At 43.6% G+C, this 16,893-nt stretch overlaps 1 protein-coding gene across 9 annotated transcripts in view; it reads left to right on the top strand.

Annotated features, from left to right (window-relative positions):
- Positions 1–8,166: 8,166 nt before the first annotated feature.
- Positions 8,167–16,893, top strand: part of DENND1A (DENN domain containing 1A) — a 535,076-nt gene continuing 526,349 nt past the window's right edge. For 4 of the 9 annotated variants that reach the window (XM_036855237.1, XM_036855232.1, XM_036855235.1 and 1 more), the window contains exon 1: positions 8,174–8,319. In XM_036855237.1, coding sequence (XP_036711132.1) covers positions 8,303–8,319 — 17 coding nt within the window. In that variant the 5' untranslated portion in view covers positions 8,174–8,302. Of the gene's footprint in view, positions 8,320–16,893 lie in introns of all 9 variants that reach the window. The other 5 variants (XM_036855234.1, XM_036855231.1, XM_036855240.1 and 2 more) reach the window with 3 other exon arrangements.

Genomic DNA, 16,893 nt, shown 5'->3' with positions numbered 1-16,893 from the left:
CCTAAAATACTGGTAAATCAGGTGGAAGTGGAAGCAGCTCTAGAGCAGGGGGCCCTAGAAGTCCTGACAAGCAGAATTAATACCCAAGGTGGTTTGAGAAGAGCCAAGGTCGGGGCTGGGTAGACAATGCAGGTATAACATTTAAAATAGAGGTAAAAATAGAGGTGCAGAGAGAAGGAATGTGGAAGAACAAATTGCAAGGTAGTGAGCTGGAAAACCCAGAGATCTGGGCACCAGGGGCAAGGCAAGGGGGTCAGAAGCAAGTTCAGGAACACAGAGATCCTTTTACAGGGTGTCCACTCTGTACTGTGTCTAATCCACAGACCCTCTTATTTATAGAGGTATCCCCGGCAACAAGCATTAGGCACCAAACACACAGTAAGGCCACTGAAAATGTTTGCTCAATGCTACACTGAGGGGCTGGGGAGACGAATGGGCCTCAGCTGGGAGCAAAAGAAGAGTTCTAAGCACAGGACCTGGCACATAGGAGGGATTCGGTACGTGAGTGAATGGATTGTTGATGACACCTACCTTGGGTCTCTAAGTACTAACAATGTTAAGCCAGATGCACTGATTGTTTTAGGAAGACAGCAGGAGGAATGCAGGATCCAGAGCTGGAGGCTGGTGACACTTGGGAGAGGAGCCCGTGGCCTGTTGAGGCCCTGTAGGTTCTAATGGGAATTCAATTCATGTTGGCATCTGGGTAAAGCTTAAATCAGTGGTTCCCACAGATCCAGTGATTATGGAGCTGTATCACCTGAGGAACTTGTTAAACCCACAGAGTTTCTGATCTTGCTTCTAAATCAGAATATTCAGGATCAGAACCCTGGACTCCATATTACTAACAAGCATCACAGGTGATGCTGATACACATGGCTAATTATGGGAACCAAGGCCTTAAATCATCAATTCTCACTGGCCTTTCTTAGAATTTGGCTTTTATTGGTTGTTTGTTATTAAGAAGACAATAGTTCACATTGAGCCATTACTAAAAGCAAGGTAAATCTGTGTGCTTCACATGAGTTCACACATTTAATTCTCACAGTGACCCTGTGAGGAAGGCACTATTATCCTCATTTTACAAATGAGGACACTGAGTCTGAGAGAGGTTACTAATTTGCCCATGGTCATGCACACAGAGCCCATGCTCTTAGCTTCCATAACAAAAGACATAAGTACATCAATCTCCATTCGTGTATGGCCAGGAGAGGGCTACAAAGGAATTACATGTGCTATTTATTCTTGTTTTTTTATTTTTTAACAATATGAAGTTATTATTATCACTAAAGAAACTATCTGATGAATTAATGAATAAATTGGTGAAAGAAAACCATAGTAAAACAAAACATTATATCTTAGGGAACTAACAAATAAACCCACAATAGTAGTTAGGGCATCTGGGCTGAGTCCTGGCTCCATCACTTTCTGGCTGTTTCACCTCAGGTAAGTCGCTTACGCCTACTGTGTATCAGCATCTTCATTTCTAAAGCAAGGACGATAGCTCTCCCTGATTATTGAGCAGTTGGAAAAATATAAACCATTAAGTATTTGCAAGGTATTGAATAGTATTGTTAACAATAATGGAATAATGAATCATACAATCGGAGAGCAGGTGAGCACCCTGGCTGGGGTTACTAACCACGTAAGGGGAAGGGCTCAGGCACACTTTTAGCCCCCAAAGAAAACAAAGACCTTTCCCTATAGAAAAATTAACTCAAGTTAGATAAAAACCTAGATGTAAGAGCTAAAATTATAAAAACTCTTAGAAGAAAACATAGGGGGAAAGCTTTACGACGTTAGATTTAGCAGTGATTTCTTGGATATGACACCAAAGTTACAAGTTACAAGAGAAAAAATAGATAAATTGGACTACATCAAAATTTTAAACTTTTCTGTCAATTACACTTCAACAGAGTGAAAAGGGAACCCACAGAATGGGGGAATGTATTTACAAATCATGTAACTGATAAGAGGTTAATATCCAGAATACATAAATAACTCCTACAACTCAACAACAACGAAAACAACAAAACAACCTGATTAAAAAATGAGCAAAAAAAAAAAAAAAAAAAAAAAAAAAAAAAAAAAAAAAAAAAAATGAGCAAAGGACTTAGATAGACATTTCTCCAAATAACGTATACAAATGGCCAATAAGCACATGAAAAGATGCTCAGCATCACTAATTAGGGAAATGCAAATCAAAACCACCTCACACCCATTAGGATGGCTACTATTAAAAAAAAACAAAGAACTGGACTTCCCTGGTGGCACAGTGGTTAAGAATCTGCCTGCCAATGCAGGGGACATGGGTTTGATCCCTGGTCCGGGAAGATCCCACATGCCACAGAGCAACTAAGCCCGTGCGCCACAACTAATGAGCACGCGGTCTAGAGCCCTGAAGTCACAACTACTGAAGCCTGCATGCCACAACTACTGAAGCCCACTTGCCTAGAGCCCGTGCTCTGCAACAAGAGAAGCCCACGCACCACAATGAAGAGTAGCCCCGGCTCGCCGCAGCTAGAGAAAGCCCGCGCGCAGTAACGAAGACCCAACGCAGCCAAAATAAAAAATATATAAAAAAAACAAAAAACAAACACATACACACACACACACAGAAAATAACAAGCGTTGGTGAGGAGGTGGAGAAATTGGAACCCTTATGCCCTGCTGGTGGGAATGTAAGACAATATGGCGGTTCCTCAAAAAAAATTAAAAATAGAATTACCCCATGATCCAGCAATTTCACTTCTGAGTATATACTCAAAAGAACTGAAAGCATGGACACAAACAGTTATCTGTACACCCATGTTCATAGTAGCATTGTTCACAATAGCCAAAAGGTGGAAGCAACTCAAGTGACAGATGACTGGATAAACAATGGAAAGGAAGGAGATTCTGATATATGTTTCACCATGAATGAACCTTGAAGACATTATGCTAAGTGTGATAAGCCAATCACAGAAGGACAAATACGGTATGATTCCACTTATATGAGGTACTTACAGTAGTCAAGTTCATAGAGGCAGAAAGTAGGATGTGACTGCCAGGGGCTGGGGGTGAGAGGAATGGAATATATTGTTTAATAGGTAAGTTTCAGTTTAGGACGATTTTGGAGAAAGTTCTGGAGATGGGTGATGGCGATAGTTGCATAATAATGTGAATATACATACTACCACTGAACTATACACTTAAAAATGGTTAAAGTGGTAAATTTTATGTTATGCATATTTTACCACAATGTAAAAAAGAAAATATGGAAAATAGAAGGTAAAGATGTACTAATTCAGTATACTAAGTTCAAATTTAAGAAAAAAATTAGTACCAAATCTTGTTCTGAGGCTTATTATTCCTAGGAAATGTGCCTCGAATGAGTAACTAATTCAATATTTATTAGTCACTGCCTGCATGCCAGGCTCTGTACTAGATGGTGAGGTCTAGATATGGACAAGTCGATATTTTTCCTGTCTTTATCAATATGACAGTTTAGAAGAATCATAATCTCAGGAATTCCCTGGCGGTCCAGCAGTTAGGACTCAGCACTTTCACTGCTACGGGCTCTGGTTCAATCCCTGGTCAGTGAACTAAGATCCTGCAAGCCGCATGGCAAGGCCAAAAAGAAACAAACAAAAAAACAAAACAAGAACAATAATCTCATTTATTAAATACCAAATATAAAGTAGGAATCTTACATTCTTTATTTCATCTTCATGAGGTGGGTATTATAATCCCCTTATTAAAGATGAGGAAACTAAGGCTCAGAGAGTTTAACTTTCTCCAAGTTCACTCAACTAGCAAGTTGGGTCTGCCTAATTCCAGAGTTGGTCCTCTTAACGACTGGTACGTATTGCCTACGTTCACCTCTTACGCAATCCACAATGCACTTTGCCAACCTGAAAGTTCACGAGTTCAGTAAAGAAACCCATTTTACTTGGTATGATTCTGCATATCCCAAATTTACCTCATTACATAACCCTCCTTTTTTCGGTGAGGGGAGCAGCACCCCTATTTAATTGAGCTGTGGATTCTTCCTGCAGAATATAACCACAACACCCAAGAGAATTAGAAACATATGTCCACACAAAAATAATAATAGGAATCATAATCGCCACAACGTGGAAACAACCCCAATATCCATCAATAACAGTTGTGCACAAACAAAATGTGGCCTATCCACACAATAGAATATTATTACACAATAAAAAAGAATGAAGTACTGATAGATGGTACATGGATGAACTTTGAAAATATTATATTAAGTACAAGAAACCAGACAGAAAGGCCATATTATTAAATGATTTCACTTGTATGAATAGGCAAATCCACAGAGGCAGAAAGTAGATTCATGGTTGCCAGGGGCTCGGGGGAGGGCAGGAAACGTGAGTGACTGCTAATGGGTGCAGGGTTTCTTTTTGGGATGAAGTGTTCTAGAATTAGACATTGGTGCTAGTTGCACAACTTTGTGACTATGCTAACAACCACTGAATTGTACACATTAAAATGGTGAATTTTATGACATGTAAATTATATCTCAATTAAAAAATATATATAATTACAACCCAGTACACTAGGAATAATAGACCACTGGCCCAGCAGTCCTGCCGTTTCATACTGTATCATTAGTGGGGTATTAAAGCTCCTTGGGGTTGCTCTTCTCCCCTCAATAGACACAGTCCTTTAAATCCTAAGCAGAAAAACCAAACAGGTACAGAAGAGTGAGAGCCAGCTTGGAAACCCAGGAGCATCAGTGTCTGCACACACACTGTTGGACTTTTTATCTGCTAGATGTGCTTAGTTAGCCTATTTTGACAATAGTCTAGAAGGTAAAGTTCCTAAACCCCTTCTCATCACCAGCAGGTTTTAATTCCAACAGTTGATTCTGCCATGTACTTGGCAGAGAGGTCTCCTTTTGTTTGAACGACATCAGATTCACCTAGGTTTAAAGGAATTATAAAACAGTAAGCTACTGATTAGAGAATTTTGGAACTGAAAAGGACTTTGGAGAGAGGTTATCTGGCCTGAATCTCTTACTTTGGACATAGGGAAACTGAGGGCCAGAGAAAGTCAGGGGCTTGTCCAAGGTCACATAGCCAAGCATGGCTTGGCTGAGATTGCAGTGTCTGTACTCCCCTTCTTCCCTGGAAACACACCACCCACCCCGGCTTCAGCTGTGCACATGATTTCTGAAATAAAGGCTATATTTCCTAGTGAGATGTGGTTGTATAACTAAGTTCTGACCCATGGAATGTAAATGGAGCAGTAGGTGCAACTCCAGGGAAATGTACTTAAAGATTAGGGCTTGGGGTGGGGCATGACCGTCTTCCTTTCCTTTGGCTTGGTCGCAGATTAGAAGGCGAGGTAGTTCAAGCAGCCATCTTGGACCATGAGGTGGAAGCTGCATCTGGAGAATAGGGGAGCAATAAGGTAGAATTCTGGCTAACCAGCCTCAAAGAGGTCACAGTCTGAGGAACAGAAGACACGTTTACAACCTAATGCAGAATAAACATCAACCCAAGACCAAATCAGCTGCCCTGTCCTGTCGATATGCCTTCAAATCTTAGAGTATGATTTATGGAATTGTCATACCAGCTCTGGAATGTTCATCTCCTGACCATATGTGAAAGAGAAATAAACTTCTATTTTTTTCAGCCACTGTTATTTCAGTCTTCTTCAGTTATTTCAGTGCACAGTTGAACTGACTTCTAATTGTTTCAGAATGTAAACAATTACATCCTGGGCTGGGAACTCAGGTCTACTGAATTCAAGTACAGGACTATTTATTATGAAGATTATTACTATTAATAATAGAAGCCGAACTGTGCTAAGTGTCTTGCATATAATAGTTGCTGATAATTTTTGAGTGCTTACTATATATTAGTCACTGTTTACGTACTTTGTGTCATTAACTCATTTAATTCCCATGCCACCTCAGTAAGATAGAGCCATTACCATAATTTCCATTTTACAGACAAAGAACCTGAGGCACAGAGAAAGGGAATAACTTACCTGAAGGCACATATTTAGTAAGAGACAGAGCTGAGATTTGAACCCAGGCAGTCTGGCTCCAGAGCCTGCCCTCTTAATTCCTCCATCACACTCTCTCTTGTGATGTGAGCTCCTCCTTGAGCTCTCTACCCCATTCTACTGAGGAGGAAACTGAAGCAGACGATTGTCTAACCATTTGCTTAAAATCTCTCTGCTAGTCAGTGATGGAGCTAGCATTAGAAACCAGGCTCCTAACTCCCAGTTCAATGCGTTCTCCCCAGACCACCCTGCAGTCTCAGAGGCCACCTGGACAGATATAAAACCCTCCCTATCCAGTCTCCCCCTCTGTCATACACACACACACCACCACCACCACCACCACCCAGCAGGCACTCAGACATTTTTGTGGCCAGGATGGCTACAACCTCCTTTGAAAAGCAGCCAGCTTTGCCCTCCACCAAATAACTCTGTTTTATTTATAGTCTCCTGCTCAGAGCTTTTGAACTGGCTGCTCATTCCAGGCAAGATCTTGATAACAACTGTTCCTTGGACAGGGTTCATAGGAAACTAGGTGAATAAACACCACAGAGGCCCTGCCTGTCTAGCAGAGCTTTGCTCCTGGGGTTGTTTATAAGTCACTGTTGGTGTCTGGATGCAAAAGACTTTGAATTCAAAATTGCAGTTTGGACATTTTAAATTTTTGTTTGTTTGTTTGAATTCAAAAAACTTCATTCTATGCCTTCAACAACCTCAGGGCATAGGCAAAAGAGAGACATTATCTTTATCTAGAATGTAACTCCAAAAGGAGTTCTTGCTTTCTTTGCTCCCTGCCTGGCTGGGACTAGTTACTGCAGTGACTGTGGGGTGGAGAGCCACTCCATGAATTTATAAGAGCTAAAATGTTAGAAGAGATGAATGGAATTTCAGAACAGAAAAGTGTAAAAAAGAGAAGAAAAGCCTAATTTCAAAAGTGAACCATGAACCTACAGTGTCTTCTGACTTGTGGCCAAAGGTGCCATCCTAAAGCATAACTATGTCACGTGTCTGGCGTTATTCAGCTCGAATGCTAATCTCCACTCCACCAGTTGCTAGCTATGTAACCTTGAACACATGCCTCAGTTTCCTCTTTGTGAAAAGAGGGGGTAAACTCACAAGATTATTGTGAGCATTGGTGCTAACCATGTAGGGGAAATAGAGTGCCTGCTTCAGAGAGGGCACTCACTCACCCATGCACTGAACAGTAGCTAATGGTAGTGATCATTACTGCTGCCTTTGTGATTCCTCCAGGCCTAGAGGGGATGATATTGGGGCATTCATTAAAATGAGCCCCAAGGGGGAGCAGGTTGGCGATCTTGGCTCTCAAGTACCTTCATTTGCCTTGACTTAGTCTCTATCAGGGACTGTTATGGTGACATGAGATTTCTCTACTGGAGCCCCCCAAATGGCTAACAAAGGGAGGCAGAGATCCTCAAGGGTAGGGCAGAGCAGAGCCACTAAATGGGTCCTATGAAGCCCTCAGGTGGCTTTCCTGTGGGGATGTGAGGTCTCCTTAAAGGTCTAAGAGGTTTAAGGTCTAAGGGGGTCTCCATCAAGAACCATGCTGGGGAAGTGTCTGGTGTGACAGAGAAGAGGGGCTATGGCTCCCTTAAGGAACTTACTGAAAGGTATGGGATTTTCAAAGGAAAAAGTTGTGTCTTCCTGGAGGCCTGAATGGGAGACAGATTATCTCTACGCCAGAGCCACCGGGTGGGAGGACCCCACAGGAGAGGAATGGGTAAAGGTTTCTTCAGGTGAGCTTGGGGGTCTCTATGGGATGAAGATCTTTTCAGAGGGGTTGTAGGTGTTGGTTTCTATAGGAGAACAGTGGGAGGGGAGCTCTTTAGGTGCCTGCACCCGGAAAGCACCACGCACCGAGCTCCGGGAGTCCACCCCGGCGGATGCGCGGTTCCCGCCGCCGCAACCGCCCTCAGGCGGCACTGCCTCCCGCGAGCGGACTACACTTCCCGGCAGCCCCCACGGGCGGCGGCGGTGCGGGCGGGAGGGGGCGGCGGTGTGAGAGGCGGAGGGGGCGGCGCGCGCCGGGCACGCGCGCCGGCGACCATGGCGTTCGCCGGGCTGAAGCGAGTGCATTAACCCCGGGAGGCGGCGGCGGCGGCGGCGGCGGCGGCGGCGGGGGAGCGAGCCTCAAGCGGGCGGGCCCCAGCCTGAGGGAAGGGAGGAAGGGGCGGGGAGAACGCCGGAGGGAGGCCGGTCGGCCGCAGGCGGGCGGGCAGCGCAGCGCCGAGCGGGGCCCGCGGGCCCATGAGGAGGCCCGGGGACCATGGGCTCCAGGATCAAGTGAGTGCGGCCGGGCCGGGCGGAGCCGGGCCGGGCGAGGGGCGGCGAGGCCGGGCAAGGGCTGCAGGGCAAGGGCTGCAGGCCTCGGGCCGCGCGGGGGACTTGTTGCCGGGGCCCAAGGGGCTCCCCGCGTGCCGGCGTCACGCGGGGAGGGGGACGGTTGCCATGACGATCCAGGGAGGCTCGGGGGCGGGGTGCGCGCGGGGTGGAAGGGCGCTGGTGGTCAGTTGTCCCCTCCTCACCTGAGGGCGGGAACAGCTGAGATTACAAGGTGGCCCCCTCCCCGGGGTTACAGAGAGCCTCTGAAAACGGTCACACAACTGTTGGGGGGAGGGCGAGAAATCTCTAGAAGCAACTCCCCAAATGGGTGTTTGGGGCGCCCCTGAGAGTCGGGCAGGTCCTGAGGTGGCAGTCTGGCTGCTTAAGGCCTGTGGGTCCCCATAAAAGTCGCGTGAGATTTTCAGAGGGAGGGGCCACTCAGGGACTGAAGGTCTGGATGGCCTGGGGAGGAAGGCCCTTTTCTCTCTTCTCCTGTTTCCCCCTCCTGTCTATGCAAGTCTCCCCACAGCGAGGGCCAAAGGCTGTGAGGGAAGATACCTCTGTGCTGTAACCGAGCACCTGATCGTGATAATCGTTGGAAAGGTTTTGTAATTCAGTCTGGCAAATTCCCTCACTCATTCATTCATCTGGAGTCCCTGGTGAGGGGTTAGTTTTCCCGGGAAAACGTTGATACATCTGACTTGGGAACCCATTGAAACATTGTTGCCCTCTTTCTAGACCTAGAAGTTGACTTTGGAAAGTGCAACTTTTATGCAGTCCCATTTGGGTGTGTTGGTTTGGACTCTATCTCCCCTCCCAGCCAGGTCCTCTTTTGGCCTCTCCCTTCCTCAGTTCCAGAACATGAGATGCCTTATCTCTAATCACTAACAAATGTTCACTTTTTCTCTATGAGTAACAGAATTGTTTAACGGCACTGAAAAACCCAGTTAGCAGCGCAGGCTTTTCCTTAAAAAAGCTTTCATGGGATACTTTAAACCCGCTTACAAGAAAGTCTGAGACATGTGTTTACTTCAGCATTTTGTGAGTTATGCTAGGGAAGTTTGAAAGGGGAAGGGCCTTATGGGTGAAATCTAATAATTATTCAAGCATTGCATCTCTTGTCCCGTCGATGTCCATGCAGTGTGTCCTTTGCCCAGCCTTGTAGTCCCCTGACCGGCTTAGGCCTCCATTCACAAAATGTGTCTTAACAGGCTGCAGCAGCCCGGAGACTAGAAAAGTTTGCTTATGATAATGAAAATGGAAGAGTTCGATGAGTACACTGTTAATTCTTGATTTTTGTGGAAATGAGGGGGAAACGAAGCATGCTCCAAATAAGAGCTTAGGAAGCTTGGGAGGTAAAAAGACGTAGTGTGTGAAGCATTGGGATTAAAGAGGCACTCCAAGTTTAGCTCCTGCTTCCAAGTAAGAGTTGTAAACTTGGGATTTCAATAGCACTTAGAAACACTTCACAAGAGCCACCATAGAGTCGCAGAGTATACTTGTGAGGATGCTTACCTTTCTTGTTACAGAGAAGTTCAGAAACTTGCCAGATATGAGGCAAGTCAGTGTCAGAATCAGCCTGAAGATCCAACAAGTGGAAGTTCGGATGACTAGGCATCAGGTCTCTATCTTGCTCTTGAACGTTGCAGGTTGACAAATACATTTCTTAAGACTGTTTTGTGGAGCCTATCTCTGAGTGCTTGGGCAAGAGAACTTATACTAATGCATGAAATTCTATTAAGCAAATTAGTGTAAAGAATAGCCTTCTTGATCTTGAAACTAGACTGCTTGGTGATAAAAACTTAGACATGGGAATTATGTTAGCTTGTGGTGAGGCTGAAAGAGAGTATGAAGAGAGAAATTCTGAGAAGTGGTTGTGATTTATGGTGACTGTTGACTGTGTAGCTTCTGCCTGCAGGTAGGAATGAGGATGGGCAGGTGGTGAGGAAGCCATCTTCTTAGGCGCTGCCTTAATTTTGGGGGGAAACAGGGCTTTGATTACTACTGACCGTCTGTTCCATCCTGACAGGAAAGAACAGACTGAGCTCAAGGTGTCCACCCGGCTGAGGTGAAGTCTAAGTGTGCGGGCTCTGTTGTGTAGGACAGTCTTGGGGGTGGGGGAGGAGAGCATGGGGTGCCCCTCTGAGCAGGAGAGCGCTCTGGCCGCCTGTGCTTTCTCTCCTCATCTCTGATATTGTGTGGTCCAGTCAGGCTAACAATGTGGAATCAGATTTGGATTCCTATTCCGGTTCTTTTGTCTGCTGACTACGAAACTTTGTACAAAATACCTCTTTCTGCCTCAGTTGCTCTGAGGGTAAAATGGGGAAGACTATATGTTGCAGGGTCATTATGCACAATAAACACAGTATCAACATCACTGCTGGGCCCATATTAAAAAGTCGGTAATTGTTAGTTTCTTTTATACCTTCTCCATCAAAAGACTAAGAAAACTGCTATATTTTATACCAGAAATGTCAGAGAACTGTGAGTTTCAGGTAATGGAGAAAAAGGTTTTGATAATCCAGGAATTAGACTGAACATGCAGAGCAGGACTCAACATTCTCTCATTAAAACATAAAAATTGATTAAAAACAATACTCTGTGTAATTGTGAAGCTGGTGTCTGTTATATGATCAGTAGTAAAGCAGGTGAGTTGCTAGGCACAGGTGTTGAGGTTCAGTGCTTGTTCAGTCTTTCCTTTTGAGCTAAGGCTGGTTGAACACAATCTCTGTGTCAGGCATGGTGGTAGTGCTTTATGTGAACCATTTTATCAAATCCTCACAACTGTCCAATGATGTAGCTACTGTTAGCTACATTTTTCAAATGAGAGAATGGGTGTTTATAGGCCTTAGATCAGATGCCATCCCAAGGAATCCTACCCTGGTGCCAGTGCCCTGCCCCCACCCCTCCTCAGCCTAGGCCAGGTGTCCTTCATCCATGCCCCCTTATCCCCAACCTAGGCCAGTGTCCTTCATCCGTGCCCCCTCGTCCCCAACCTAGGCCAGGTGTCCTTCATCCATGCCCCCTCGTCCCCAACCTAGGCCAGGTGTCCTTCATCCGTGCCCCCTTATCTCCAACCTAGGCCAGGTGTCCTTCATCCGTGCCCTCTCGTCCCCAACCTAGGCCAGGTGTCCTTCATCCGTGCCCCCTTATCGCCAACCTAGGCCAGGTGTCCTTCATCCGTGCCCCCTCATCCCCAACCTAGGTCAGGTGTCCTTCATCCGTGCCCCCTCGTCCCCAACCTAGGCCAGGTGTCCTTCATCTGTGGACCCCCCCCCCCCAGCATAGGCCAGGTATCCTTCATATGTGCACCCTCTCCCCTCCACCTAGGCCAGGTGTCCTTTGTCTGTTTCTCTGGCTCCCTGTGTTTATCACTGTCATAGCACTAAATCCAGTTCCTTGTGTGCCTCCTATACTAAGCCCGACATAAACTTCTTGAGAGCAGGGACTGTCTTACTTGTCTTTGAGTTCCCTGTGTCAAACCCAGTACCTGACACATAATGTTGTTTAGGAAGAGTTTATGGAATGCTTTTAAGAAATAGGATCTGAATTAAGTTCCGAACTAAAGGCTTTGGGTTGAATGTACATAGAGCTAAAAAATAACAGTTTGCTATTTGAACTCTTGAGGAGGAAGAGTGTTTAAGTGTTAAGTTTTTAAGCCAAATTGTCCTGGTCTAGGTAGCAGTTCCTTATTTTTTCTGAAGAGTGTTCATGTTCATTTTAATAAAGGAAACTTGTCTTGCCTCAGACCAAACATCTATTTGACAAAGGAAAGAAAAGGTCACCAGTATGCAGGTAGCACTCTGGAAAGCTCCTAAACCTTAAACCTGAGCAGACATTTATTTATCTAGAGAGAGAAAAGGAGCAATGGTAACTGCCAGTCTTCAACAGGTATGTTTAAATCTTATTTAGTGTTTGAGTGATCCCAGTGGACTGGAATGTGGTTAATATGAAGCAATTTAACTGATAATGTAGACACACAGCAGGAAACTGTGGCAGTTTAATATTGCTTGTGGTGACATCCTAGAAATTGTTTCCAGGCACCAAGGGCAGGAAGTGGATTGTAAGTAATTGAAGGAAGTATTCTAAGTGAGTTTGAAGAAACCTGACATTTGTGGACTTGGAGAAAAGCATACTCAAAGATATGAAGGCATACAGACAGGACAGGGCAGCTGATTTGGCTTTGTGGTGGTGTTTATTCTGCATTAGCCTGTAGACTTGTCTTCAGTACTACGTTATGTGCCTGGTCATATGCTAAGTACTAGGGACACAAAAATGAAAAGATTTTGCTTTAAGGCTCTCCAAAATAGTAGTGAGACAGGAGTGTAAAACAAACCCACTCCCTCCAGGTCCCCTCCCCACCAGGAAACCTGAGTGTCGGACAATAAGATCATTGCTATAGTGGAGATGGAGCCGGTGATGAATAGGTGAATAAGTGAAGGAGAGACTGTCTCCTAAGGAGGGCTTCCAAAGAAAGAATGCTTCATCAAGATGATGTTTCAGTTGAGACAGGAGAGATGAGTAAGGGTGTGAAGGGGGTAAGAATGGTGGCAGAGGGAGTAGAAGCCATGGTGATGGTTGTGCTGATCATGGTGGTGACGGTGGTGGTGGCAGTAGTGGTAGTAGTCTCAAAAGAGGGAGCAGTATGTGTGAAGACAGGACACAGGGAAATAAAAATGTTAATTACCACCTAATAGACACTAAAATGCCAGGAATTGTTAGACATTGGGAGTTAATGGGAATAATATTTAATCCTACTTTCATGGAGTTTACAATCTGGTGGACCTGACAGATTAAAAAAAATCAGTTCACGTGAAAAAAAAATCGGTTCACATAAAGCTATGTGGATGTGCTATAAACACAAGATGCTAAGAGAGGATGATGGGAGCGGCTGTCCTATTTTAGATAAGAGTAGTGAGGGAGGGCTTACTGTGGAGATGACATTTGAGCTGAGACTTAAAGGATGAGAAGTCATTAGTCATGTAAAGAAACTCACAAGACTTTTCATTCCAGGCAGAGTGAAGCATATACTGAGGCCTCGAGGCAAGAAAACCCTAGACAGATTTCAGGAACTGATAGTGGGTTTGGGTAGTGACTGATGGCAGGGAGGCTGGGATGAGGTCAGAGAGAGACTGGGGCCCTGAGCAGGGCCTTGTAGGCTGTGGTAATCTGCAAACAACTTTATAAAATAAACCGTACTATAAAACTTACTCTTTTACAGTATATAATTAAATGGTTTTCAGTATACTCCAAATACCACTATCCAAATCCAGAACATTTTCATCACTCCAGAAAGAAACCCCATACCCATTAGTGGTCACTCCCCATTCCCCTCAAACCCTCTCAGCCGTAGGCAAGCACTAACCTACTTATTGTTGCTATAGATTTGTCAATTCTGGGCATTTCATATAAATGGAATCATATAAAATATAATCCTTTGTCTTTCCCTAAACATAATGGTTCCCAAGTTTATTCATGATATAGCATATATGAGCATTTCATTACTTTTTATCACTGAATAATATTGTATGGTTAAACCACATTTTATTCATCCATTCATCAGTTGTTAGGTATTTGGGTTGCTTCCACTTTTTCACTGTTAGGAATAATGTTGATGTGAACATTTTGTGGGGACATATGTTTTCATTTCTCTTGGGTATATACCTAGGAGTGGAATTGCTAGATCATATGGTAACCCTTTTTAAGGAACTGTTAAACTGTTTTCCAAAGCAATTGCACCACTTTTGTAAAGTGATATCTCATTGTGGTTATGATTTGGCCCACATGAGTTGTATAGAAAACGAAAGATCAGAGTAGACAGAGATAGGTTCTCAGAAGAGGGTGAAACTGGAACTGAAAGAAAAGTGAGATTTGGAGAAGGGAGGAGGGATTTCTGGAGGAAGAACAGCAGAAGTTTTATGACTTGGAAATGGGGATAAGCCCATCATTGTTTTCTGATACAGAGAAGCAGCCTTGGCTTTTTAAGATTGCTCTGCTCCAGGCTTTTTTTGGATAGCCCATTAAAGGATTCCATTACCAAAATGCACCACAGGCTGGCTTCTTCTTGAGGCCTGTTGTGTAGCCCAACTGACATATCTTCCTTCTGTGGGATAAGACTAGGGAGTTGAAATGTGACTTCCTCTCCAGGGCCCTCCCCTGCCTCTTTTTCTTCTTTCCACCTCGGCGCTCCCCTCCCAGTCTCCACAGAAGAGAGTACAAAGACTTGGGGTGGTGGAACAGAAGTCTTGCTGGAGACTGAGCTCCCCATTATTAGTACCCAGAGTCCCTTGAATTTTCATGACTTTTCTGGAAAATGTTTTGCTGCATCTCCATCATTCTAATCTGAGTCATTGCAGTCAACTTGGAGGGGTTTGCACAGGAGATAGGAAGGTTGAAGCAGGGAAGATAAAAACCTGGAGTATTGCTGTAGGAAAACATGTTTTTATTCAGGCTGTTAAATCTGTGTGTAAGTTCCTGGCAGGAATTCTTGTGGGTTGCAAAGGTTCAGCCTTTTACCTGGCCCTAGGGGGAACTAATCTCTGGATTTGAAACATCCTTTTTGCTTAAAAGGATTTTGTTCTAAAATGGAAAGATAAACAAGGAAGTAAACCAAAGGAAACAAAGCAAAGTTGGTCTCCTCTACTTTAATTGAAATCCATACCCATTCTAAGTATTTCTAAGTATGGACTTGAAAAGGAACCAAATAAAGGAAGTAACAAAATATATGTTCAAAATATATGAGTTCTTGTAGAAAAGGTAGGTTACATCCCAAAAGTTTATTTGTAATTTGGTTATGGCAGTTAGAATGTATTTTTGGGGTTTCCTTGGCGGTCCAGTGGTTAAGATGCCACGCTTCTAATGCAGGGGGCACAGTTTCGTTACCTGGTTGGGGAACTAAGACCCCACATGTGGCACGGTGCAGCCAAAACCAAAACAAAACAAACAAAAAAAGAATGTATTTTTCTCTTAGAGATACTGTTATGTATGTCAGGCATAAGGACATTCCAGATGAAAGGAACTGTGTGTAAAAGAGATAGGGAGATTACAGGTATAGCTGAAATACAGAATATGTGGAAAAAGATTATAGGTGATGAAGTTGAAAAAGCAGGTTTGTGCTACTGGAACCTCATGCCATTGAAGGATTGAGTTGGGAATGTAGTATGATCGGACTTGGGTTTTTAGGAAGATTACTCTGGCAGCAGTAGTTTAGAATAGTGATATCTCCGGGTTGTGCAGCATGATCCACATGCTGGGGGTGTGAAAAAAATATGTTAGAACCTATATTTGTTTCTATATCAATCTTCAAAATTTGTTTTTGTGTTTTCTAATAATATACTATAGATGACTGTAGTAAGACATTCTTATAATTTATAAATAAAAATACATATATCAGATGTATGCTCAAATTTTTTTACTGATAGGGAGGAATGCATGGAAAAAAATTGGAGACCACTGGTTTATGGAAGTGTTATAGTTTGTACTGCAGAAGATCAAGGTCCAAAGTGAGGTTTTGGTTTCCAAAAGAAAAAGGATGACTTTGAGAGAGATTTTAGGGAGAATTGACAAGACCTGGTGACAAATTACATGTAAGAGGTGAGAGAAGAATCAAAGATGACTTGCCAAGGTTAGCAAAGTTATATTATAAATGAGTGTTTGGAAGGTGAGGACTGGTTATATAATGTGTTTGCTTTTCTGAGGAAAAGTGAAAAGTTATAATTGGGAGAAGGCATTTTAGTCTGTGGTGAGAAAGGAAGAAATCTTTAAGGGCGCTGTAGTGAATGTGTGTGCTTGGTTAGATGAGTAAGATTTCAAGTGGGCTGGGCCGAGTCGCTGAGGGGAAATTTGTCCATGTTAGATTTAGGAAGAGAAAAAATAAACTTCTGAACTCACTTTAGCCACAGGAAAGGTTTCAGGGATGTTGCATTGATCTCGCCTAGACTGTATGAATAAATAGGAGGAAGGAAACCAATCTAGAGAAAGATGCTGTTTGACTTCAGGCAAACAGTTCTTGTACTCCAGGGCGTGAGAGGAGCGAGGGGGATGTGGGCCTCGGAGACACTAGGGTTTGAGTCCCCACAGACACGCACGATCCCCATCTGAGTTCTAAGTTTCTGAGCCTCAGTTTTTTAATTTATAAAAGGAAGCTAATAAATTCACCTCTAGTGTTGTTGTGAGGATTAAAAGCAACCTTATGTTTAGCCCTCAGCAGAAAAATGACCGTTTAGTAAATGGCAGCTGTCATTAATATTGTTTGGAGTGGATGGGACACTCTTGTCTGAAGAACCTAGAGTTAAAAAAAAAAGTCAAAAGAAAGCAAGTGTTCCTTTTTATAGTTTTTTTTTTTTTTTTAAAGACAAAGTATTTGCTTTTTCTTTATGAGTATGTTAGGATAATGTGTTATATATTTTACTGAATTTATTTGAAGGTTTGTGATCCTGGTATGTGCAAAGCATTATTTCTCTTACTGGTTGGGAGAAAAGAAGCTTAAAGTCTACTAAGAGAGATAAGATGAGCATGTAAATAATTAAAATGATA

The sequence above is a fragment of the Balaenoptera musculus genome, chromosome 6 (assembly GCF_009873245.2).
Source record: "Balaenoptera musculus isolate JJ_BM4_2016_0621 chromosome 6, mBalMus1.pri.v3, whole genome shotgun sequence".
Classification (NCBI taxonomy): domain Eukaryota; kingdom Metazoa; phylum Chordata; class Mammalia; order Artiodactyla; family Balaenopteridae; genus Balaenoptera; species Balaenoptera musculus.
The sequence above is the reverse complement of the archived record's forward strand: the minus strand, read 5'-3'. Positions and strand labels throughout refer to the sequence as shown.